This window comes from Salmo trutta, chromosome 2 (assembly GCF_901001165.1).
Source record: "Salmo trutta chromosome 2, fSalTru1.1, whole genome shotgun sequence".
In the NCBI taxonomy this organism is placed as follows: Eukaryota; Metazoa; Chordata; class Actinopteri; order Salmoniformes; family Salmonidae; genus Salmo; species Salmo trutta.
The window spans coordinates 5,973,734-6,001,269 of NC_042958.1; the positions used below are offsets into that span (position 1 = coordinate 5,973,734).

The window sequence follows — 27,536 nt, forward strand, 5'->3', positions numbered from 1 at the left end:
GTCCATGGAAACTACCCCACCTGTCCATGGAAACTACCCCACCTGCCCATGAGAACTACCCCACCTGCCCATGGAAACTACCCCACCTGCCCATGGGAACTACCCCACCTGCCCATGGGAACTACCCCACCTGCCCATGGGAACTACCCCACCTGTCCATGGAAACTACCCCACCTGCCCATGAGAACTACCCCACCTGCCCATGGAAACTACCCCACCTGCCCATGGAAACTACCCCACCTGCCCATGGAAACTACCCCACCTGCCCATGGAAACTACCCCACCTGCCCATAGAAACTACCCCACCTGCCCTGCCCATGGAAACTACCCCACCTGCCCATGTAAACTACCCCACCTGCCCATGGGAACTACCCCACCTGCCCTGCCCATGGAAACTACCCCACCTGTCCATGGAAACTACCCCACCTGCCCATGAGAACTACCCCACCTGCCCATGGAAACTACCCCACCTGCCCATGGGAACTACCCCACCTGCCCATGGGAACTACCCCACCTGTCCATGGAAACTACCCCACCTGTCCATGGAAACTACCCCACCTGTCCATGGAAACTACCCCACCTGCCCATGAGAACTACCCCAGCTGCCCATGGAAACTACCCCACCTGCCCATGGAAACTACCCCACCTGCCCATGGAAACTACCCCACCTGCCCATGGAAACTACCCCACCTGCCCATGGAAACTACCCCACCTGCCCATAGAAACTACCCCACCTGCCCTGCCCATGGAAACTACCCCACCTGCCCATGTAAACTACCCCACCTGCCCATGGGAACTACCCCACCTGCCCTGCCCATGGAAACTACCCCACCTGCCCATGGAAACTACCCCACCACTGCTGTTTGCTCAGGACTCGTGTGCCTACATACACTCTTGAGTGTGTCCCTTCTTCCCTTCTTCCCTCCTTCCCTACATGGCACCTTGAGTCTATTCTCTCCTCCCACAGGGCAGTTTGACTGACTGCAGCAGCTCGCTCTCTCTCTCTCTCATTGGATGGTGTATCACCGAGTCACTACAAAGATACAGGCGTCCTTCCTAACTCAGTTGCCGGAGAGGAAAGAACCCACTCAAGGATTTCACCATGAGGCCAATGGTGATTTTTAAACCGTCAGAGTTGAATGGCTGATAGGAGAACTAAGGATGGATCAAATCTACACTGGAATTGCTTACCAAGAAGACAGTGAATGTTCCTGAGTGGCTGAGATACAGTATTGACAAAAATGTGCTTAAAAATCTATGGCAAGACCTGAAAATGGTTGTCTAGCAATGATCAACAACCAATTTGACAGAGCTTTAAGAATTTTGAAAATAATAATTGGCAAATGTTGCACAATCCAGGTGTGGAAAGCTCTTAGAGAATTACCCAGAAAGACTCAAAGCTGTAATCGCTGCCAAAAGGTGATTCTAACATGTTTTGACTCAAGGTTGAATACTTGAATACTTAAGATATATTAGTGTTTTATTTTTCAAAAATTCTAACATTTGTAAAAAAATGTTTATTCCACTTTGACATAAAAAATGACATACATTTTTCTCTCACTTTGTAACAACAGAATGTAGAAAAAGTCATGGCGTGTGAATGACACTAGGTTACCTGGGAGAAAAGGGATTTATTCTCAGGATGGAACATTTGTAAAAATACGGGGAAAATATTCAACCCAAGTGTGTGTGTGTGTGTGTGTGTGTGTGTGTGTGTGTGTGTGTGTGTGTGTGTGTGTGTGTGTCTGTTTCAGAACAGCAGAAGCAAATGTTATTCTACTTAATGAAACGCTAAAGCGGTGACCATTACTGCAGAGCAGACTCCATCTCCACTCCATCTCCATTTCCACTCCATTTCCACTCCATCTCTACTCCACCTCCACTCCATTTCCACTCCATTTCCACTCCATCTCCACTCCACCTCCACTCCATCTCCACTCCATTTCCACTCCATCTCCATCTCCATCTCCACTCCATCTCCATTTCCACTCCATCTCTACTCCACCTCCACTCCATCTCCACTCCATCTCCATTTCCACTCCATCTCCACTCCACCTCCACTCCATCTCCACTCCATTTCCACTCCATCTCCATCTCCATCTCCACTCCATCTCCACTCCATTTCCACTCCATCTCCATCTCCATCTCCACTCCATCTCCACTCCATCTCCACTCCATCTCCACTCCATCTCCACTCCATCTCCATCTCCACTCCATCTCCATTTCCACTCCATCTCCACTCCACCTCCACTCCACCTCCACCTCCTGCCCTCTCACTCTCTGCCTTTCTTATGTTAAACCCACTACTTCATTGTGCCGGGCCACAGTGTTTGAGCTGTACAATTTCAGGTTTTTCTCCCCCCAGCAGAATCTCGTGCCTAGCGCAAGTGGCCCTCGTTGCCCTCACGTTTCAATGCCCCTACCTACACGCGCAAACACACACACACACACACACACACACACACACACACACACACACACACACACACACACACACACACACACACACACACACACACACACACACCTACCTACTGGGCTTTAAAACAGCCCAATTTGACGTCCATCATAAGGACGTTTCAGTGTGAGGGCGGGTGACTATTCTGTGGTCAACCAGTCAAATAGTCCTATATCCAGTCACAGAGGGGAGGGAGGGCCTGTCTGATGGAAAACACCAGGCCGTACAAATACCATGGGAATGCCCTAACTCTGCCCTAAAGAATGCCCTAACTCTGCCCTAAAGAATGCCCTAAAGAATGCCCTAACTCTGCCCTAAAGAATGCCCTAACTCTGCCCTAAAGAATGCTCTAACTCTGCCCTAAAGAATGCCCTAACTCTGCCCTAAAGAATGCTCTAACTCTGCCCTAAAGAATGCTCTAACTCTGCCCTAAAGAATGCCCTAACTCTGCCCTAAAGAATGCCCTAACTCTGCCCTAAAGAATGCCCTAACTCTGCCCTAAGGAATGCCCTAACTCTGCCCTAAGGAATGCCTTAACTCTGCCCTAAGGAATGCCCTAACTCTGCCCTAAGGAATGCCCTAAGGAATGCCCTAAGGAATGCCCTAACTCTGCCCTAAAGAATGCCCTAACTCTGCCCTAAAGAATGCCCTAACTCTGCCCTAAAGAATGCCCTAACTCTGCCCTAAAGAATGCCCTAACTCTGCCCTAAAGAATGCCCTAACTCTGCCCTAACTCTGCCCTAAAGAATGCCCTAACTCTGCCCTAAAGAATGCCCTAACTCTTCCCTAAAGAATGCCCTAACTCTGCCCTAAAGAATGCCCTAAAGAATGCCCTAACTCTGCCCTAAAGAATGCTCTCACTCTGCCCTAATTCAGCCCTAAAGAACACATCATAGAATCTATGGGTTTTAATGGCCACAGAGACAATGCACCTTCCTTTCTCCACCACACCAAGCCACCTTCTTCAATACAACAACTATAGTGTTAGCAAACCAAATGCATAGCTGGAGCCCTGAGCTGGAGACAATCATTGACTTTATAATTTTTTTGGGACAGTATCATCCTGTCAAGATATCCCGGTATACAGTATATACAGTATACCACCTCAGCCTAATATATAGTACCTCCTCAGCCTAATATATAGTACCTCTTCAGCCTAATATATAGTACCTCCTCAGCCTAATATATAGTACCTCCTCAGCCTAATATATAGTACCTCCTCAGCCTAATATATAGTACCTCCTCAGCCTAATATATAGTACCTCACACACATTGAAATGGCTCCTTGATTTCCCAACAAAGGTCCCAAACTCCCTGTACAGTGTAGCAGCCTACTGCATTGCATCTTATCTGTGGCTGGCTTGGCGTCCCCACTGAGTCAGACTAAAACAGCTTTAAGTGGACCCCTGTGGTGTCCTAGCCTGCCCTGAACTAGCCAAGGGGGTGGGAGTGGGGTTAGCGTTAGCATTAGCAGGGAGATAATTGGTTGGCCTGCTAGATTAGCATCCTAAACTAATGCCAAGGGCACCACACTGCATGACCTCCGCTAACAGTCACTCCAGTCCATATGGAGCCCCTCTGTGACTTGACCGCTCACCTGAACAAGGCTAAAACATTCCGTGTGTGGGGGATGCTACTCACTCAGTGGGACGCTACTGGAATGACCCCTCTTTAGGACGTTAGATTGCTCTAGTTAACATTGTTAATATTTCTCTGTGTTCTTTTTCATTTTTATTTTACCTTTATTTAACTAGGCAAGTCAGTTAAGAACAAATTCTTATTTTCAATGACGGCCTAGGAGACTCATAGTTCAGCCTTACAATGTTTTCACGATACCAGAATGTTCACTTCGATCCTGATACCAGGTTCAGTATTACGATAGTCGATACCATCAAGATACTCGATACCAAAATGATACCATGGAAAAAAAAAAAAGGTATATTAGCCAAAGTCCCAGAATGCCACTTGATCCAGACAGATCAACTCAGCTACTGCTCTGTTCAATAGTTGGGCATCTTGAGTTCAATATCATTTATTTTAAAGTTGATGAGAGAGTCATGCAAATTTAATGAATCAATTATTCTCTCATACAATTCATTTGACTTTGTTTTACCAATCTAACTACATAATGGTCATTTTGTATTGATAAACTGGGTAAATCAAGATATAGCCTAAACTTATCCACAATACAGCTGAATGCATATTCAATAGCAGTGTGTGAATGCATTGAGTTATTGAGCTTGTTTTCGCTGATTTCATGGGGCTTCAGATAACAATCTGTTATTTTATTGTACTGATCAACAACATTTGGATAGAAGTAGCAATCTCTTCTTTTATAAAAGTGTGCCCTGTCTCGTTAAAACCAGTAATTAGGTCGTTCGTGACAAGGCACACACCCAGCCCCACAGTCAGTTGAGTTTGGTGAGGAAGAGACGTGACTGCCATAAGTATCTTTGGAAATAATGGAGAGACAATTAAGGGAATTAATCAAGTTTGTGGTGACAATACGCTTTGAAATCAGCATATTTTGTGTTATGGTTTGCATATTATCACGAAGAAAGAGTAGTGAATTGATGATAGCTTTAGCTGAAATGTTAGCCTGCAAAGCTGGAAGCTACCAGTATCTTCTTCCATTGTAAAGTGTTGTAACCTGTATGGACATTGTTTTGCGAACAGTAATGAACAGTTTCAACATTTCTACATACCGTGTTGCATTATTCAAGTGTTTTAACTTCTGTGCATCATGAGTCGAGATCTAACATGTTACAGCCCAGACTCCCAGTGCAGACTATGTGGAACAGGCAAGAGGCATGGATGGTGCGCTCGCGCTATAAGGAGCTGTGGTTATTGAATTGATCCTCTCAATCACGTACACGACGTGAGACACATTTTACAGAAGTACTGGAAAGTAACACAATTTCTAGTACCGAACCATTTTCCATGTTTTAGTATCAAAGTTTTGGGTATACCGTGCAACAATATAGCCTAATGTATTTCAGTTTGAGAAGAGTGGGATCGGTCAGTTCCATAGCTATAATGGAGTGTAGCATTATCAGGATTACATTTAGTTTGTTGTTTGTATTAGAATGTAATCTTTTAGAATAGAATATCCCTTAATTGCTGCTGCACTCCCCCAGTCCTAATTCCATTGTTGACCTGCTGTTCAATCCTCAGTTTACTCTACCCATCCCATGCCACAAGACAGACCCCCTCCATCTCTCTACTGTACCACAAGGAAGACACCCATGACATCAATAACATTGTCAAAAAAGGAGAAAGAGAGAGAGAGACAGAGAGAGACGGAGGGGGAGAGACGGAGGGGGAGAGAGGGAGACGGAGGGAGAGAGAGGGAGACGAGGGGGAGAGAGAGAGACGGAGGGGGAGAGAGAGAGAGACGGAGGGGGAGAGAGAGAGAGACGGAGGGGAAGAGAGAGAGAAAGAGACGGAGGGGGAGAGAGAGCGAGAGATGGAGGGGGGGAGAGAGACGGAGGGGGAGAGAGAGAGAGAGACGGGGGAGAGACGGAGGGGGAGAGAGAGAGAGAGACGGAGGGGGAGAGAGACGGAGGGGCAGAGAGAGAGAGAGAGACGGAATGAGAGAGAGAGAGAGAGAGAGAGACGGAGGGGGAGAGAGAGAGACGGAGGGGCAGAGAGAGACGGAGGGAGAGAGAGATGGAGGGGGGAGAGAGAGAGAGACGGAGGGGCAGAGAGAGAGAGAGAGAAACAGAGGGGGAGAGAGAGAGACGGAGGGGGAGAGAGAGACAGGGGGAGAGAGAGAGACGGAGACGGAGGGGGAGAGAGAGACGGAGGGGGAGAGAGAGAGAGACGGAGGGGGAGAGAGAGAGAGACGGAGGGGGAGAGAGAGAGAGACAGAGGGGGAGAGAGAGAGAGACGGAGGGGGAGAGATGGAGGGGGAGAGGGAGACGGAGGGGGAGAGAGAGATGGAGGGGGGGAGAGAGAGAGACGGAGGGGGGGAGAGAGAGAGACGGAGGGGGGGAGAGAGAGAGACGGAAGTGGGGAGAGACAGAGACGGAAGTGGGGAGAGACAGAGACGGAAGTGGGGAGAGACAGAGACGGAGGGGGAGAGAGACAGAGACGGAGGGGGAGAGAGATGGAGGGGGAGAGAGAGAGAGAGACGAGGGGGAGAGAGAGAGACGGAGGGGGAGAGAGAGAGAGAGACGGAGGGAGAGAGAGAGAGAGACGGAGGGGGAGAGAGAGAGAGAGACGGAGGGGAGAGAGAGACGGAGGGGGAGAGAGACGGAGGGAGAGAGAGAGAGAGACGGAGGGTGAGAGAGAGAGAGACAGAGGGGGAGAGAGAGAGACGGAGGGGGAGAGAGACGGAGGGAGAGAGAGAGAGAGACGGAGGGTGAGAGAGAGAGACGCAGAGGGAGAGAGAGAGAGGCAGAGAGGGGGAGAGAGAGAAAGACGGAGGGGGAGAGACAGAGGGGGAGAGGGGTAGAGAGAGAGACGAAGGGGGGGAGAGAGAGAGATGAAGGGGGGAGAGAGAGAGACGGAGGGAGAGAGAGACGGAGGACGAGAGAGAGAGAGACAGAGGGCGAGAGAAAGAGATAGAGAGAGACGGACGGAGGGAGAGAGAGAGGCGGAGAGAGATGGTGGAGGGAGGGAGACAGAGAGATGGCGGGGAGGGAGGGAGACGGACGGAGAGAGATGGTAGGGAGGGAGGGAAACAGACGGAGCGAGATGGAGGGAGAGAGATTGATGGAGGGAGGGAGAGAGAGAGATGGATGGAGGGAGGGAGAGATGGAGGAAGGGAGATGGAGAGAGATGGAGGAAGGGAGAACGGGAGAGAGATGGAGAGGGAGGAAGGGAGACGGGGAGAGGGAGGAAGGGAGACGGAGTGAGAGATGAAGGGAGACGGAGAGAGAGATGGAGGGAGACGGCAAAAGACGGAGGGAGGGAGGGAGGGAGGGAGAGATGGTGGGGGGGAGACGGCGAGAGACGGGGAGGGAGAGATGGAGGGAAAGATGGAGGGAGGGAGACAGAGGGAGGGAGAAAGTGGGAGATGCAAGGAGACGGAGAGAGATGAGGGGGGAAACCGAGAGGCGGAGAGAGATGAGGCGGAGAGAGATGAGACGGAGAGGGAGGGAGACGGAGGGAGAAAACCCTTTTTTTTCTTTTTTTGACAGCTGATTGATATTTTGGGGCACTAGAGCAAACCTGGAGACATGAGGAGGAGGAGAGGGACCGGGAGTGGCGTGGGCTTCGGATGAGGGACAGCCTGAAATTATAGAGCGCTAATCATGCAATTACAGTATGAGGCGGAAGGGGGGAGGGAAGTCGAATGGGGGGGGGGATTAGCAAGCCAGGGTCCAAAGTGTGCTTTTCCAGGCAGTTAAGGCGAGGGCAGGGGCTGGATGAGGGAGTGTGGCCTCATTGGGCTCTCCTCTCTGGGCCCCAGCTGGGAGTTTATTATCTCCGTTGCGCTCCACGGTGGCACGCGAGGTTCCGGACCGTGGCCACCAGCCCAGAGAAAGACAGGGAGGGAGGGAGGGAGGGAGGGAGGATATGAGCAATGAGGGAGGGTTAATCTCATCTCCGGACTGGAGCAAGGGGGATAGCCCCTCTCCAGTGAAGCTACACTGAGCTCTTTCTCTCCATCCTCCATTGATAAAGTGACTAGTCTTTGTGTTGCTTGTTCGAGTGGCGAAACAAAACCGGTTACCAGAAATAGACCAGATGGATCCTGTGTTCAGTTTGGCTGAAATGGGTTGATGATAAAAGTTGGATCGATCTTTCCCGGCAGTGAATCATTGATTTAATTAATCCATAGCACAGGGAACTGTTCTCTCAAGGATCTTGGCAAGGGGCCAATACAAATATACAGTACTGTATGCAAAAAGATAATGTGCACGAAAGCACTCACCCTTCGACATAATGTTTTCCAGGCCCTGCCTAACAAGTGGGGTTCCTTTCAGCAGGCAACATAATGAACATGAACGCTTGTAGAAACACAACTCATACCACTAACTGGGAGAAATGTTTCCATCCAGGAGGATGAGAAGGATGGAGGGATGACATGTTCTCTAGATCTCTCTCTCACTCAGCCTCTCAGAGGAGCGTACAGCTGTGACTTACCCACAGGTCACCTACTGACTGTCACCTACTGACTGTCACCAGGTCACCTACTGACTGTCACCAGGTCACCTACTGACTGTCACCAGGTCACCTACTGACTGTCACCAGGTCACCTACTGACTGTCACCAGGTCACCTACTGACTGTCACCTACTGACTGTCACCAAGTCACCTACTGACTGTCACCTGGTCACCTACTGACTGTCACCTACTGACTGTCACCAGGTCACCTACTGACTGTCACCTGGTCACCTACTGACTGTCACCAGGTCACCTACTGACTGTCACCAGGTCACCTACTGACTGTCACCTGGTCACCTACTGACTGTCACCTACTGACTGTCACCAGGTCACCTACTGACTGTCACCAAGTCACCTACTGACTGTCACCTGGTCACCTACTGACTGTCACCTACTGACTGTCACCTGGTCACCTACTGACTGTCACCTGGTCACCTTACTGACTCACACCTGGTCACCTACTGACTGTCACCCAGTCACCCACTGACGGTCACCTACTGACTGTCACCTGGTCACCCACTGACTGTCGCCCGGTCACCCACTGACTGTCGGCCGGTCACCCACTGACTGTCACCCAGTCACCCACTGACTGTCACCTACTGACTGTCACCCGGTCACCCACTGACTGTCACCCACTGACTGTCGGCCGGTCACCCACTGACTGTCGCCCACTGACTGTCACCCGGTCACCTACATGACTGTCACCCAGTCACCCACTGACTGTCACCCACTGACTGTCACCCACTGACTGTCACCCACTGACTGTCGCCTGGTCATCCACTGACTGTCACCCGGTCACCCACTGACTGTCACCCACTGGATGTCACTTGGTCACCCACTGACTGTCACCCGGTCACCCACTGACTGTCGCCTGATACACTGTTGGCTGTCTATTTCCAACACTACTAGACAAGGCAGAGCATCTTGTTCTCTGGCCCCTTATGCAGTGATTGAGTCCAACCTGATGGACTGAGAGCTATTTCTAAATCGTATAAATTCTTGTTTTGCACATGTGATGTTTGTGTGTGTGTGACATCTTGGCATTAACAGTTCATGAGTGTGGTGCATGTACGTGCCCTCAGATTAGAAGGCCGTTGAACACTCGGCCCTACAGCACCACACCACAGTAGTATAACGACTGGCCAGACGTGCTCTCATCATCCAAAACAGAAATGACCTAATTATGAATCTGCCAGATTTATATTCCCTCTCGACCCTGGTGCACTCAGTGGTTAGAGGCCCAACTGGCAGCACTAGGCTATAATTACTGGCCCTGCTAACAGAGGAACCATTTTGAGCCCTCAGTGTCTGTGGATAATACAGAGAGTCAGGGAAGATCTGAGAAACTGTCCCCAAAAGCCCCGGCCACCGGGAAGCATTTTGGTTCTGTGCCGTATTGTCTAATGACTTTTCTCTGCCAGTTGGACGTGTCTGCTGTCCCGCCTTGTACTGGTCTTCAGTTTAACAGAATCAGCTCTGTTGTTTTGGTACCAAGCGGCTAACATTTAAAACATTCAGATTTGTATATTTTTTTAAGCTTTAAAGCAGTTGGGGCAGTTTCTTTGCCCAAATGGTTGGTCAGGATTTTCAGGTCTCTCCAGAGATGTTCGATCGGGTTCAAGTCCGCGCTCTGGCTGGGCCACTCAAGGACATTCAGAGACTTGTCCCGAAGCCAGTCCTGCATTGTCTTGGCTGTGTGCTTAGGGTCGTTGTCCTGTTGGAAGGTGAACTTTCACCCCAGTCTGATGTCCTGAGCGCTCTGGAGCAGGTTTTCATCACAGATCTCTCTGTACTTTGCTCCATTCAACTTTGCCTTGATCCTGACTAGTCTCCCGGTCCCTGCTGCTGAAAAACAACCCCGTACAGGATGATTCTGCCACCTCCAGGCTTTACCATAGGGATGGTGCAAGGTTTCCTCCAGACTTGACGCTTGGCATTCAGGCCAAAGAGTTCAATCTTGGTTTCATCAGACCAGAGAATCTTGTTTCTCATGGTCTGAGAGTCTTTAGGTGCATTTTGGCAAACTCTAAGCAGGCTGTCATGTGCCTTTTACTGAGGAGTGGCTTCCGTCTGGCCACTCTACCATAAAGGCCTGATTGGTGGAGTGCTGCAGAGATGGTTGTCCTTCTGGACGGTTCCATCTCCACAGAAGAACTCTGGAGCTCTGTCAGAGTGACCATTGAGTTCTTGGTCACCTCCCTGACCAAGGCCCTTCTCCCCCAATTGATCAGTTTTGCCGGGCGGACAGCTGTAGGAAGAGTCTTGGTGGTTCCAAACTTCTTCCATTTAAGAAGGATGGAGGCAACTGTGTTCTTGGGGACCTTAAATGCTGCAGACATTTTTTGTACCCTTCCCCAGATCTGTGCCTCGACGCAATACTGTCTCTGAGCTCTACGGACAATTCCTTCAACCTCATGGCTTGGTTTTTGCTCTGAAATACACTGTCAACTGTGGGACCTTATATAGACAGTTGTGTGACTTTCCAAATCATGTCCAATCAATTGAATTTAGCACAGGTGGACTCCAATCAAGTTGTAGAAACATCTCAAGGATGATCAATGGAAACAGGATGCTCCTGAATTTAATTTAGAGTCTCATAGCAAAGGGTCTGAATACTTATGTAAATAAGATATTTTTGTTTCTATTTAAAAAAATTAAAAAAACATTTCTAAAAACCTGATTTTGCCATGTCATTATGGGGTATTGTGATGTCATTATGGGGTGTTGTGATGTCATTATGGGGTATTGTGTGTAGACTGATGAGGAAAACATTTATTTAATCCATTTTAGAATAAGGCTGTAATGTAGCAAAAAGTGAAGGGGTCTGAATACTTTCTGAATGCACTGTATATCATACATCATTGTATACCTAAAGCTACAGTCCAGACCTAGTATAACAGTAATGCTTCCGTCCCTCTCCTCGCCCAGGGAACCTCCGAACACATCAGCAACGGCCTCCCACCAAGCATCGTTACCTATCGCTCCAGTGCAAGGAAAACAACTACTTCAAGGTCTCAGAGCGAGTGATGTCACCGATTCAAACGCTAACAGTGTAAACTGGTTACGCTAGCTGTAAGGCAGCATTACCCCTAACCACCAGTCAGGAGAAACACAGTCCTAGTGTACACCGGTTACGCTAGCTGTAAGGCAGCATTACCCCTAACCACCAGTCAGGAGAAACACAGTCCTAGTGTACTCCGGTTACGCTAGCTGTAAGGCAGCATTACCCCTAACCACCAGTCAGGATAAACACAGTCCTAGTGTACACCGGTTACGCTAGCTGTAAGGCAGCATTACCCCTAACCACCAGTCAGGAGAAACACAGTCCTAGTGTACACTGGTTACGCTAGCTGTAAGGTAGCATTACCCCTAACCACCAGTCAGGAGAAACACAGTCATCACACATTCATCAATCAGGACAGGTTATCCAAGACTCCCACACAACACAGCAAACCACCGGTCTAGGTCAAGACACTATAGACCGAGACAGAGTGGTGAAATGCAAAATGAAAGGTTTGACTGTTTGTACATGTAAGATGTGTTTTTTGTACTTGATGTCTATGTGACTTCAATGCAGAGATGTGTTTTTTGTACTTGAGGTCTTCCAATGCACACCAGCAGATAGCAAGCCTGACAAATCAGACAAGATGAGATCTTTAACCAGTCTGAGTGTGTGTCCACAGAGCGGCCAGAGGGGAGATCTTTAACCAGTCTGAGTGTGTGTCCACAGAGCGGCCAGAGGGGAGATCTTTAACCAGTCTGAGTGTGTCCACAGAGCGGCCAGAGGGGAGATCGTTAACCAGTCTGAGTGTGTCCACAGAGCGGCCAGAGGGGAGATCTTTAACCAGTCTGAGTGTGTGTCCACAGTGCGGCCGGAGGGGAGATCTTTAACCAGTGTGTAGCGGAGAGGGACGAGGCCTTCAAAGAGGAGGACGTTAAGAGGCTGTTGAGACAGATCCTAGAGGGAGTCTCCTTCCTCCACAGGAACAACGTGGTGCACCTGGACATCAAGGTCAGTCCCCAACCCCTGTTAGACACTTTACCTTTTATTAGGATCCCCATTAGCTGTTACGAAAGCAGCAGCTGCTCTTCCTAAGGTCCAACCTTTTATCAACGTTCACTTCTTATATGTATGTTAGACAATGGGTGGGAAAACATTTTGGCTTGAGGGCCACGTCGCGATTCAAAAATTCAGAGGAAGGCCGTGCATATTTTTTGGGGGGGGTCGATTTCTTTATCAAAAGAAATTTGTGTGCCAGAAAAAGCCAGTTATCTGAAAATATATACTGTACTTTCTATCTAGTTTTAGATGTTCAAGAGGTCCACATTTGAACAATTAAGTAAGATAAACTCATGGATACGATTGCGTTGTCTCTGTGTGCAGTTAGAAAGAAGTTGAAGGTAGTTTCTGGAGCCATTGCTTACTAGGCCAAAATATCTCTTTAAAGATGGGAGCAAGCTTTTATACCGTGGTTTAGATCCTGTACCAAACATCCTCTCTAATGCTGCTGTCCAGTTAGTCCCCACTAGACCTCCTCTCTAATGCTGCTGTCCAGTTAGTCCCCACTAGACCTTCTCTCTAATGCTGCTATCCAGTTAGTCCCCACTAGACCTTCTCTCTAATGCTGCTGTCCAGTTAGTCCCCACTAGACCTCCTCTCTAATGCTGCTGTCCAGTTAGTCCCCACTAGACCTTCTCTCTAATGCTGCTGTCCAGTTAGTCCCCACTAGACCTCCTCTCTAATGCTGCTGTCCAGTTAGTCCCCACTAGACCTCCTCTCTAATGCTGCTGTCACGTTGCTCTTCTCTCCAGCCCCAGAACATTCTGTTGACCTGCGATGCTCCTCTGGGCGACATCAAGATTGTGGACTTTGGTCTGTCCAGGATGGTGAGCAGCAGTCAGGAGCTCAGAGAGATCATGGGGACCCCGGAGTATGTGGGTGAGTATAGCAGCAAACCCACAGCCCTTGACCGGCGGCCATGTTGTTATGACCGTCATGGTCACTCCAAGTCTTCAGAGGGATAGTTGATAAGTCATTTTTTCTTTTGCAGCTCCAGAAATCCTTAATTACGAACCAATTAGCACAGCAACAGACATGTGGTAAGTGGCCTTTCACACTAACTTAGTGCAGTGGTTCTTAAACATCTCCTCGAGGACCCCAGACATTCCATGTACTTTATTTTTTTCAGAGCTAGCACACCTGATTCAACTTGTCAACTAATCATCAAGCCTTTCACTAGGTCAATCAAGTGAGCTAGGTCAGAGCTACATCAAAATTGTGAAACGTCGAAGAGAGGTTTGAGAACCACTGTCTTAGTTCAACAGTATGTGGTATGGCTTGTGGTTGTTTTATCCAATAGCTTCTTTGAGACAGAGAGGGATACACTGCTCAAAAAAATAAAGGGAACACTTAAACAACACATCCTAGATCTGAATGAAAGAAATAATCTTATTAAATACCTTTTTCTTTACATAGTTGAATGTGCTGACAACAAAATCACACAAAAATAATCAATGGAAATCCAATTTATCAACCCATGGAGGTCTGGATTTGGAGTCACACTCAAAAATAAAGTGGAAAACCACACTACAGGCTGATCCAACTTTGATGTAATGTCTTTAAAACAAGTCAAAATGAGGCTCAGTAGTGTGTGTGGCCTCCACGTGCCTGTCTGACCTCCCTACAACGCCTGGGCATGCTCCTGATGAGGTGGCGGATGGTCTCCTGAGGGATCACCTCCCAGACCTGGACTAAAGCATCCGCCAACTCCTGGACAGTCTGTGGTGCAACGTGGTGTTGGTGGATGGAGCGAGACATGATGTCCCAGATGTGCTCAATTGGATTCAGGTCTGGGGAACTGGCGGGCCAGTCCATAGCATCAATGCCTTCCTCTTGCAGGAACTGCTGACACACTCCAGCCACATGAGGTCTAGCATTGTCTTGCATTAGGAGGAACCCAGGGCCAACCGCACCAGCATATGGTCTCACAAGGGGTCTGAGGATCTCATCTCGGTACCTAATGGTAGTCAGGCTACCTCTGGCGAGCACATGGAGGGCTGTGCGGCCCCCCAAATAAATGCCACCCCACATGACTGACCCACCGCCAAACCGGTCATGCTGGAGGATGTTGCAGGCAGCAGAACGTTCTCCACGGCGTCTCCAGACTCTGTCACGTCTGTCACGTGCTCAGTGTGAACTTGCTTTCATCTGTGAAGAGCACAGGGCGCCAGTGGCGAATTTGCCAATCTTGGTGTTCTCTGGCAAATGCCAAACGTCCTGCACGGTGTTGGGCTGTAAGCACAACCCCCACCTGTGGACATCGGGCCCTCATACCACCCTCATGGAGTCTGTTTCTGACCGTTTGAGCAGACACATGCACATTTGTGGCCTGCTGGAGGTCATTTTGCAGGGCTCTGGCAGTGCTCCTCCTGCTTCTCCTTGCACAAAGGCGGAGGTAGCGGTCCTGCTGCTGGGTTGTTGCCCTCCTACGGCCTCCTCCACGTTTCCTGGTGTACTGGCCTGTCTCCTGGTAGCGCCTCCATGCCCATCACAGGCTCAGCCGCGAAGTGGTAGGCCACACAAGCTCACAGAACGGGACCACCGAGTGCTGAAGTGCGTAGTGTGTAAAAGTCGTCTGTCCTCGGTTGCAACACACACTACCGAGTTCCAAACTGCCTCTGGAAGCAACGTCCGCACAAGAACTGTTCGTCGGGAGCTTCATGAAATGGGTTTCCATGGCCGAGCAGTTGCACACAAGCCTAAGATCACCATAGGCAATGCCAAGCGTCGGCTAGAGTGGTGTAAAGCTCGCTGCCATTGGACTCTGGAGCAGTGGAAATGCATTGTCTGGAGTGATGAATCACGCTTCACCTTCTGGCAGTCCGACGTGCGAATCTGGGTTTATCGGATACCCGGAGAACACTACCTGCCCCAATGCATAGTGTCAACTGTAAAGTTTGGTGGAGGAGGAATAATAGTCTGGGGCTGTTTTTCATGGTTCAGGTTAGGCCCGCTTAGTTGCAGTGAAAGGGAATCTTAACCCTACAGCATACAATGATATTCTAGATGATTCTGTGCTTCCAACTTTGTGGCAACAGTTTAGGGAAGGCCCTTTCCTGTTTCAGCATGACCAGGGTTTGTCGAGATTGGTGTGGAAGAACTTGACTGGCCTGCACAGAGCCCTGACCTCAACCCCATCGAAAATCTTTCGGATGAATTGAAATACCGACTGTGAGCCTGGCCTAGTCGCCCAACATCAGTGCCCGACCTCACTAATGCTCTTGTGGCTGAATGGAAGTCCCCGCAGCAATGTTCCAACATCTAGTGGAAAGCCTTCCCAGAAGAGTGGAGGCTGTTATAGCAGGACCAACTCCATATTAATGCCCATGATTCTGGAATGAGATGTTCGACGAGCAGGTGTCCACATACTTTTGGTCATTTAGTGTATATATATATCTGTCTAACTGTTTGTCACTTTATGTATCTGCCAGGAGTATTGGGGTGCTGACCTACGTGATGCTGACAGGTACCTCTCCCTTCCTGGGGGAGGACAAGCAGGAGACCTTCCTTAACATCTCCCAGATCAACGTCAGTTACCAGGAGGACGAGCTGGAGCATGTAGACCAGGCCGCCATCGCCTTCATCAAGGTCCTGCTCGTCAAAGAACCCCAGTGAGTAATGTGGTCATTGGGGGGTGTAGGGGATGGGGTTCTAAGCTGACATATGGAATTGTTTTAAGAAGTCATACAATGGATCATTTAGCTATGTCACGTCCTGACCAGCAGAGGGAGTAATTGTATTATAATTTGGTCAGGACGTGGCAGAAGGGTATTTGTTTTGTATGGTTGGGGTTGTGTGTATTATTAAAGGGGTGTTTGGTTTATGTAGTCTGGGGTTTGAGTATATGTTCTAGTGTTGGTTTTCTAGTCTGTCTATTTCTGTGTGGTTTGTGTGGCTCCCGATCAGGAACAGCTGTACGTCGTTGTTCCTGATTGGGAGTCATATATTAGATGCTTGTTTTCACCTGGGGATTTTGTGGGTAGTTGTCTTTAGCACTGCTGTTGTGAGTATAGCCTGTTAAACTGTCTTTTGTCGTTCTTCGTTTTGTTATTTTTTTCCGTGCTCAATAAATATTCAAGATGAGCATCCACATTCCAGCTGCGTTTTGGTCATTACAACCCAACGACACCCGTGACAAGCTATTTGATTTAGAATTCAGAATTGTAGGTACATTTTTTATTTTTTATTATTTGATAAAATATTGAATTTGGCATTTACTACTATAGCCCAAAGAAATGCATTGAATAACACATTCATAAATGCAAAAAAGGCAGTCAAAAAATGTCATAAGGAATAAGGTTTTGAAGTGTCTGTCCTATATCTAAGAGATACACATTTAACCCCTTGTTTTTGTTGGCACAAAACGACCTCCATACTGCCATTCATGTGTACCTTTAGACGAGTCCTGTAGGGCTAGTGGGGGTCATAGAGCAAAACGGAGAACAGTCTTGAAGGAGTTCCCACATATGCTTTGTTGGCTGCTATTCCTTCACTCTGCGGTCCAACTCATCCCAAACCATCTCAATTGGGTTGAGGTCGGGTGATTGTAGAGGCCAGGTCATCTGATGCAGCACTCCATCACTCTCCTTCTTGGTCAAATAGCCCTTACACAGCCTGGAGGTGTGTTCGGTCATTGTCCTGTTGAGAAAGCGCAAACCAGATGGGATTGTGTTATGCTGGTTATGTGTGCCTTGAATTCTAAATAAATCACTGACAGTGTCACCAGCAAAGCACCATCACACCTCCTCCTCCATGCTTCACGGTGAGAACCACACATGCGGAGAGCATCCGTTCACCTAATATGCATCTCACAAAGACATGGCGGTTAGAACCAAAAATCTCAAATTTGGTCATCAGACCAAAGGACAGATTTCCACCGGTCTTCTTATTGGTGTCCTTTAGTAGTGGTTTCTTTGCAGCAATTCAACCATGAAGGCCTGATTCACGCAGTCTCCTCTGAACAGTTGATGTTGAGATATGTCGGAAATTGAACATGAAGCATTTATTTGGGCTGCAATCTGAGGTGCAGTTAATTGCCGATATCTGAGGCTGGTTGCGCGAATGAACGTATCCTCTGCAGCAGAGGTAACTCTGGGTCATCCTTTCCTGTAGCGGTCCTCATGAGAGCCAGTTTCATCATGGCGCTTGATGGTTTTTGTGACTACACTTGAAGAAACGTTCAAAGTTCTTGAAATGTTCCGGATTGACTGACCTTCATGTCTTAAAGTAATGACGCACTGTAATTTCTCTTTGCGAGCTGTTCTTGACATAATATGGACTAGGTATTTTACCAAATAGGGCTATATTCTGTATACCAACCCTACCTTGTAACAACACAACTTATTGGCCCAAACGCATTAAGGAAAGAAATTCCACAAATTTAACTTTTAACAAGGCACACCTGTTCATTGAAATGCATTCCGGGTGACTACCTCATGAAGCTGGTTGAGAGAATGCCAAGAGTGTGCAAAGCTGTAATCAAGACGAAGGGTGGCTACTTTGAATAATCTCATATAAAATCTATTTTGATTTGTTTAACACTTTTTTGGTTACTACATGATTCCATATTTGTTATTTCATAGTTTTGATGTCTTCGCTATTATTCTACAATGTAGACCGCCAGACCACAATAATCTATTCTATATACAGTAGGATAGGCCCCTTGGGGAATCAAATCCACATCATTTGTGTTGAAAGTGTCATGCTCGGTCAAACCCACCTAGCCATTGGAGAAGGTGAATATGGGGGTAAAAGTTTCCAATGATTCCCTGGCCTCACACACTCCTTTCTCCCAACAGGAACCGTGCCACGGCAGAAGAGTGCCTGCAGCACCAGTGGCTCCAGCCAAAAGAGAAAAGGGAAGCCGAGGCGACAGTAGAGGTGAAAGACACTATAAGCCCCACCAAGTGCACCTCTGAGCCAGCCAGCCCCGAGAGCCCCATCAGGGGGGAGGAGGAGGATGGCCCCGAAACGGAGGAGCTGATCGTGATGGCGGCCTACACACTGGGCCAGTGCCGCCAGTCAACAGACAAGGAGGTCATGACCCCCGAAGAGAAGGCCATCTCCAAACGCTTCAAGTTCGAGGAGCCCTTCAGCGCCCTCCAAGAGGTTCCTGGGGAGTTCATCTACTGAAGGACTCACACACACATCTCATCCTCTACACTAGGGGGTCCTGGAGAGCTAGTGGTGGTGTTGGGTCTCCCTTCTGCCCTTCACTGACACACCAGATAATTCAGATCGTCACAGCCCTGATTAGTTGCTTAGGAGAATCAGGTGCATTAGTGATGGGTTGGAGCCAAAGCCTGCACCAACCAGTAGCTCGCAAAGAACCTGGGTGGAAAAACTCCTGCTCTTACATCTAGGGAAAAGCAGTTAAAAACTTTGCACTTACAAACAAGAAGAAACATCTCACACTTTTCTAACCCACCTCACGGTCTGAATTCGTAAACCAAACAGTTTTTTGTCCCTTTTTTTCATATACATCCTGTCGTTACTCCAGACTAAGCCTTGTTGTGACGTTACTCCAGACTGAGCCTTGTTGTAACGTTTCTCCAGATTAAGCCTTGTTGTGACGTTTCTCCAGATTAAGCCTTGTTGTAACGTTTCTCCAGATTAAGCCTTGTTGTAACGTTTCTCCAGATTAAGCCTTGTTGTGACGTTTCTCCAGACTAAGCCTTGTTGTGACGTTACTCCATACTGAGCCTTGTTGTGACGTTTCTCCAGACTAAGCCTTGTTGTGACGTTTCTCCAGACTGAGCCTTGTTGTGACGTTTCTCCAGATTAAGCCTTGTTTTGACGTTTCTCCAGACTAAGCCTTGTTGTGATGCTTTGTTTTCTTCTTCTTTGGTGCCTTGCTGGGAGAATTAGAGATGGAATTGCATCTTTTTTGTCCATGTTTTGTCTGCCATGTATTTTCTTTATGTTTAAGGTTATAGATATTTTCTGAAGGGGAAAGGGGGGGTTTAATTATATATATATATATATATATATATATATATATATATATATATATAAACAAACGTTATGTTGATTTAAGAGTACGTCTCTAAATAATTCTGTTGAATAAGCCATTGTACACGTTTGACCCAGACCTGGGAACATCCCATGCGTTTCAATCTCTTCAGCAATAATAGCAAATCATTTACACTTGTATATGCAGAGAGCGCTTGGTTTTCTTTCCTAACTCCCAAATAATAGTCATAGTCTCCATCAAACGAGAAGCTTCTTATTATGGGATGTTCTACTGTAAATAAAGATATATCTCTTAAACCTTTTTCTGAGTATGATTTGGTTTTTTTTTATATTGAATTATGGCCTTGAATGAAGACGTATTTATTTCAGAGGAGATTATGCATGGACACACTGGCAGCTGTGCCCGCTGGCTCCCCGCTCCCCTGGGTGCCTGCTCCCCTGGGTGCCCGCTCCCCTGGGTGCCCGCTCCCCTGGGTGCCTGCTCCCCTGGGTGCCCGCTCCCCTGGGTGCCCGCTCCCCTGGGTGCCCGCTCCCCTGGGTGCCCGCTCCCCTGGGTGCCCGCTCCCCTGGGTGCCCGCTCCCCTGGGTGCCCGCTCCCCTGGGTGCCCGCTCCCCTGGGTGCCCGCTCCCCTGGGTGCCCGCTCCCCTGGGTGCCTGCTCCCCTGGGTGCCCGCTCCCCTGGGTGCCTGCTCCCCTGGGTGCCCGCTCCCCTGGGTGCCCGCTCCCCTGGGTGCCCGCTCCCCTGGGTGCCTGCTCCCCTGGGTGCCTGCTCCCCTGGGTGCCCGCTCCCCTGGGTGCCCGCTCCCCTGGGTGCCCGCTCCCCTGGGTGCCCGCTCCCCTGGGTGCCCGCTCCCCTGGGTGCCCGCTCCCCTGGGTGCCTGCTCCCCTGGGTGCCCGCTCCCCTGGGTGCCCGCTCCCCTGGGTGCCCGCTCCCCTGAGGTGAACCAAAGCATCAGTGATGCCCCATTAACCATTCCTATACAGCTGTTAGTTAAGAAGACTACTCTAGCCTTGCAGGTCCTCTCCTCCTCTGTCTCCTTGTCCATCTCTCACCCTCCACTTCTGATGTTTGGCTTTCCAGTGTGTTCTTTTTAATAACACCCTCCAACACAATTATCTTTAGGAAGACGTTATTGAGCCAGCAATTTAGATTTAAAACATTTTCCAGTAGTCCATTGGGTAAGTCATGTCTTTGGTCCACCTAAAAGAACATACAGAATTGTGACTTAATCCTTTACAATGTATGGGTCTGCGTAGAGAATTCTAAATTATATTTGTCAGGAACACAATAAGGACGTGGTCGAAACATTGTTTTCTCCCACATGACCACTAGATGGCAATGTTGTCTCTATTCTGGGACTTACACATGAGTCATTAACGTTCCTTTAAAAGTGCATCCACTGATTAGACGTGATCGAACAGGTGAGTGCAAGGCCTCCATCACGTGGCTTTCATCTGTTGGGGTCATTTCTAATCAGTGATTACTTCAAGGAAGGATGGAAATAAATCATGCTTGTTTGACACTATTATAAACCTTGATTCATACAGACCTGTTTCTATATTCACTCCAACCTGATGTAGCCAGTTTGGGAGAGGTGAGGAACAGCTATGGAACAGGCTTTGTGGTAAGTGCAATGGAAGAATATATCAATATTTTATGTCCTCTTATTTGGTCTGGCAGTAGTGTGGTATGTCACCTTAAAAGATACCAAGTATATGTTTATTTTTTCATGACATTGTTGAACTATTGTAGCCTACTGTTCCAACATGTAGGCCTGCTATGAAATGGCAAACATTTTAATTTTTTCTCATCCTCGAGGATTTATGCTGCAGTAGTTTATGTGTCGGGGGGCTAGGGTCAGTCTGTTATATCTGGAGTATTTCTCCTGTCTTATCCGGTGTCCTGTGTGAATTTAAAGTGTGCTCCGGTAGAGATACTCTGAATGATCGGCTATGAAAAGCCAACTGACATTTACTCCTGAGCAGTGGTGTTTCTAGACCATTTCAACTGGGGGGGGCCAAGCTGGGGCCAGTTGTACTGTTAGAGGGGCCAGTTACATTAGACGTTATTGTTGTCATATCGTTTTCTTCACTGCATTGCAGGCATTAGCAGGCAAAAGACCATGTTCATAATCATCATCGTTGCCACTGTCTAATAACGGATGTAAAAAAAAAAAAGAACGATAGCAAAAATTAGTTATGTAAAACTTATTTCATACTTTGATAGTATTTCATACTTGAATTATGCTTTGAATTACACAAATAGGTCATGTAAGTTGAATCATGTTGTTAATCAAAGTTTGAAAAAAAACATGAGCTGACTGTGTAGGAGCTGATTAACGGTGAATAAACTATCAAAATAAAGTTGCACATAAACTCCCAGCAATTGAATGGGTATTTACCAACTGTGCCTTCCTCCGACCCTGTGGAAGGCACAGGGATGCCAAAACGTTGGTAAATACCCGTTCAATTGCTGGGACTTTATACATGGAGTGTGCAACTTTATTTTTGATATTTTTATAGTTAATCACAGTTTTAACATTTCAGTACGGCAGGGCTGACTTAATTTAACCCAGTCATTTTTAACAATCCATGGTGGTGGTACTTACTTAGGCCTAAACAAGCCAATTTGTATCAAGGATACCCCTCAACTGTGAAGACAAGGAAAAATGCCATTAGCCTGCAGTGTAGGGTTACTGGGATCAGTTATTAAGTAAGTCTTTGTTGGAATTCTGTCTGGATTTTTCTCATCATTACAGAGTAGCCTTTTGTTATTGATGAAGTGAATAAGCATCTCCCCAGTCTTTATTAAAATGAACATACCGAGAGGACTGGCGATGGGAAATACATATAGATACACCTCTCATAACGCTGTCAGAAATGAAGCATAGCACCAATTACAGGCTGAACATGGAACTCCAGAATAATGAATTGTTGTGACAGAAACCCCTTGACAAGGGGACATTTGTTATCTGCTCCCCCGGCAGCTATAGTTTATATTAGAATACTCGCACACTCATATTAACTCCCCCGACAGCTATAGTCTACATTAAAAGACACGCACCTTCATATTTACTGCGTCTCTGGCAAACCATTCCAGTTTATTTTGAGTAACTGATGTATGCATGTTGATAGGAGGTATTGCAGGGCTGTCAAGTCTTTCATATTCAGAGAAACGGGTTGGGTGCTACATTCTGTCACTGATGTGGAAAGCTATGGAAGATAGCCTATTTGTAGTAGAGGTAGTTCACTGAGCTTGAACCTTTACTTCAGCTCCCCAAACTAATCCCTAGGCTTTAGCTCAGTTGGCTAAACACTGTCTTGTGTTGCAGACAGCCTTCGAGTTCGAACCCAGTTGGTCATAATCCCACACTAGCGTGGACGAAGGGAAGGAGACAAGGAGAGGAATCCTCGTCAGTAGCTACTGACGTTTCAATGTTCCTGAATGTGAATGACACTGACAATAGTGTCCTGTAGAGGGCAGCATAGCCTAATCACAATGTTCAGAATGTACTTTGTCTGCGATGTCTGTGGATGTTTGGCAGAGGCCAATAGTACGGGCTTACAGAAGGATATTGGCAGTCAAATACAAATACTTGGAAACTGATGAGAAAGGGTTTCATCACAAGGGTAAAGTCTGATGTGATTGCTGTGGAAAGAACTTGATGAAGACACAGGTTCTACTAAATTGAATCCCATCTGTCCTTGTCATTGGGCCTGAAAATGACTAGAAAATCCTATAGGATTGCTGTAGAAATAAACCCTATAGGATTACTATAGAAATAAACCCTATAGGATTACTATAGAAATAAACCCTATTGGATTACTATAGAAATAAACCCTATAGGACTACTATAGAAAGAAACCCTATAGGACTACTATAGAAAGAAACCCGTCTTCAAGAGAGCGAGAGTTGCACCCCTTCTGAAAAAACCTACACTCAATCCCTCCAATGTCAACAACTACAGACCAGTATCCCTTCTTTCTTTTCTCTCCAAAACTCTTGAACGTGCCGTCCTTGGCCAGCTCTCCTGCTATCTCTCTCAGAATGACCTTCTTGATCCTAATCAGTCAGGTTTCAAGACTGGGCATTCAACTGAGATTGCTCTTCTCTGTGTCACAGAGGCTCTCCGCACTGCTAAAGCTAACTCTCTCTCCTCTGCTCTCATCCTTCTAGACCTATCTGCTGCCTTTGATACTGTGAACCATCAGATCCTCCTCTCCACCCTCTCTGAGCTGGGCATCTCCAGCGCAGCCCACGCTTGGATTGCGTCCTACCTGACAGGTCGCTCCTACCAGGTGGCGTGGCGAGAATCTGTCTCCGCACCACGTGCTCTCACCACTGGTGTCCCCCAGGGCTCTGTTCTAGGCCCTCTCCTATTTTCGCTTTACACCAAGTCACTTGGCTCTGTCATATCCTCACATGGTCTCTCCTATCATTGCTATGCAGACGACACACAATTAATCTTCTCCTTTCCCCCTTCTGATCACCAGGTGGCGAATCGCATCTCCGCATGTCTGGCAGACATATCAGTGTGGATGACAGATCACCACCTCAAGCTGAACCTCGGCAAGACGGAGCTGCTCTTCCTCCCGGGGAAGGACTGCCCGTTCCATGATCTCGCCATCACGGTTGACAACTCCCTTGTGTCCTCCTCCCAGAGTGCTAAGAACCTTGGCGTGACCCTGGACAACACCCTGTCGTTCTCCACTAACATCAAGGTGGTGACCCAATCCTGTAGGTTCATGCTCTACAACATTCGCAGTGTACGACCCTGCCTCACACAGGAAGCGGCGCAGGTCCTAATCCAGGCACTTCTCATCTCCCGTCTGGATTACTGCAACTCGCTGTTGGCTGGGCTCCCTGCCTGTGCCATTAAACCCCTACAACTCATCCAGAACGCCGCAGCCCGTCTGGTGTTCAACCTTCCCAAGTTCTCTCACGTCACCCCGCTCCTCCGCTCTCTCCACTGGCTTCCAGTTGAAGCTCGCATCCGCTACAAGACCATGGTGGTTGCCTACGGAGCTGTGAGGGGAACGGCACCTCCGTACCTTCAGGCTCTGATCAGGCCCTACACCCAAACAAGGGCACTGCGTTCATCCACCTCTGGCCTGCTCGCCTCCTTACCTCTGAGGAAGCACAGTTCCCCCTCAGCCCAGTCAAAACTGTTCGCTGCTCTGGCACCTCAATGGTGGAACAAGCTCCCTCACGACGCCAGGACAGCGGAGTCAATCACCACCTTCCGGAGACACCTGAAACCCCACCTCTTTAATTGGGGCTAGGGGGCAGTATTGAGAAATTTTGAAAAAAATATGTGCCCATTTTTAACTGCCTCCTACACCAACTCAGAAGCTAGGATATGCATATTATTAAAACATTCGGATAGAAAACACTCTGAATTTTCTAAAACAGTTTGAATGGTGTCTGTAAGTATAACAAAACTCATATTGCAGGCAAAAACCTGTGAAAAATAGATTTTAAAAAATGTGAATTTTGTGACTGTACTATTTAGTGTCATTGTTTTATAGATACCACAGTGAAAAAGGATTCATTTCGCAACTCCTACGGCTTCCACTAGATGTCAACGATCTTTATAAAGTTGTTTGAAGCGTCTATGATTAACAGGGAGCAAATTAGAATGCAGGGAAGTTGACATGTCGTCACTTCATTTTTTCACGCCTGCGCATGAATCTGAGAAGAGTGCATTTGTCATAATCGTTTATTCTAGACACTTGATAGGTTGTGTGAAAATATTACTGATGTTTACTGATGTTTCACGTTAAAAATGGACCAAAAGATTGATGCTAAACAACGTTTGACATGTTTGAACGAACGTAAATAGATTATTTACTAGGTTTCTTTAGCTTTTCGGCGTGATTTTACACCCCCCCACCACGTTTTGTGGGAGCCTACTGAACGCTAACTACTTGGTGTTATTTGGACATAAATTATGAACTTTGTCAAAAGAAACCACATTTGTTCTGGACCTGGGATTGCTGGCAGTGCCTTCTGATGGAGATAATCAAAGGTAAGGGGATATTTACAATGTTATTATGATATTAGATGCTGCTAACCTGTATAGCCTAGCCTATTGTTCTTAGCATAGTACCCCGTTTATTGCAAAATGTGATTTCCCAGTAAAGTTATTTTGAGATCTGGCCATTCGGTAGCAATTACGAGATGATAATATATTATTCTTTGAATGACAATATTATAATTTAAGAAATGTTTTCGAATAGTAATTCCGTGATTTGTAACGCTGGATTCACTGGGAGCATTCGAGCCGAAAAAAATTCTGAATTTCACCGCGACTGTAAATGCTATTTTTGGATATAAATATGAACTTGATGGAACTAAAAATGCATGTATTGTATAACATAATGTCCTATGAGTGTCATCTGATGCAGATTGTCAAAGGTAAGTGCATAATTCTAGCTGGTTTTCTGTCTGTGTTGATGCCCTTCTTTGAATTGGCTAAACATTATACACAGCTATTGTCAATGTACTCTCCTAACATAACCTAACTTTATGCATTCTCCGTAAAGCCTCTTTGAAAATCGGACAACGTGGTTAGATTTAGGAGATGTATCTTTCAAATGGAGGAAAATAGTTGATTATTTGAGTATTTGAAATGATTAGACTTTTGCAGTTTTGAATTCCCCGCCATGGTCACATGACAATGAATCCCAATACCGGGATAAGATCCTGCCCCCTGGCCCCAACAGGTTTTAAGGAATACCTGGGATAGGATAAAGTAATCCTTCTACCCCCCCCCTTAAAATATTTAGATGCGCTATTGTAAAGTGGTTGTTCCACTGGATATCATAAGGTGAATGCACCAATTTGTAAGTCGCTCTGGATAAGAGCGTCTGCTAAATGACTTAAATGTAAATGTAAACCCTATAGGATTACTATAGAAAGAAACCCTATAGGATTACTATAGAAAGAAACCCTATAGGATTACTATAGAAAGAAACCCTATAGGATTACTATAGAAAGAAACCCTATAGGATTACTATAGAAAGAAACCCTATAGGATTACTATAGAAAGAAACCCTATAGGATTACTATAGAAAGAAACCCTATAGGATTACTATAGAAAGAAACCCTATAGGACTACTATAGAAAGAAACCCTATAGGACTACTAAAGAAAGAAACCCTATAGGACTACTATAGAAAGAAACCCTATAGGACTACTATAGAAAGAAACCCTATAGGATTACTATAGAAAGAAACCCTATAGGATTACTATAGAAAGAAACCCTATAGGATTACTATAGAAAGAAACCCTATAGGATTACTATAGAAAGAAACCCTATAGGATTACTATAGAAAGAAACCCTATAGGATTACTATAGAAAGAAACCCTATAGGATTACTATAGAAAGAAACCCTATAGGATTACTATAGAAAGAAACCCTATAGGATTACTATAGAAAGAAACCCTATAGGACTACTATAGAAAGAAACCCTATAGGACTACTAAAGAAAGAAACCCTATAGGACTACTATAGAAAGAAACCCTATAGGACTACTATAGAAAGAAACCCTATAGGACTACTATAGAAAGAAACCCTATAGGACTACTATAGAAAGAAACCCTATAGGATTACTATAGAAAGAAACCCTATAGGATTACTATAGAAAGAAACCCTATAGGATTATTTCTATGTTAAAATAATCCATTTTCATCCACCACTTCTTTTGGTGTTGATGCGTTATAACTTGACTTTCATCAATTAGTGCCTGGTATGTGTTTCCCTGCTTTTTATTTGAATCAGAATCTGTCATTTGCCAATGTCTCTGTGCCAGCTCTTTGTAGATTCTAGTATAGTGGCTCCATGATACGGCAGAACTCTCTAGTGACAAGGCATTGAGATGTTGCAGCTTGTCTGTGGAATGAGGGGTAACCCCATAATCAGTCAGGATAA

The 27,536-nt window shown here is 46.9% G+C and overlaps 1 protein-coding gene across 1 annotated transcript in view; it reads left to right on the forward strand.

Annotated features, from left to right (window-relative positions):
- Nucleotides 1-19,035, forward strand: part of LOC115149410 (serine/threonine-protein kinase 17A) — a 42,672-nt gene extending 23,637 nt beyond the window's left edge. The window contains exons 3-7 of the mRNA XM_029692242.1: nucleotides 12,439-12,583; nucleotides 13,384-13,510; nucleotides 13,623-13,671; nucleotides 16,063-16,242; nucleotides 18,430-19,035. Coding sequence (XP_029548102.1) covers nucleotides 12,439-12,583; nucleotides 13,384-13,510; nucleotides 13,623-13,671; nucleotides 16,063-16,242; nucleotides 18,430-18,763 — 835 coding nt within the window. The 3' untranslated portion in view covers nucleotides 18,764-19,035. The remainder of the gene's footprint in view (nucleotides 1-12,438; nucleotides 12,584-13,383; nucleotides 13,511-13,622; nucleotides 13,672-16,062; nucleotides 16,243-18,429) is intronic.
- Nucleotides 19,036-27,536: the final 8,501 nt, after the last annotated feature.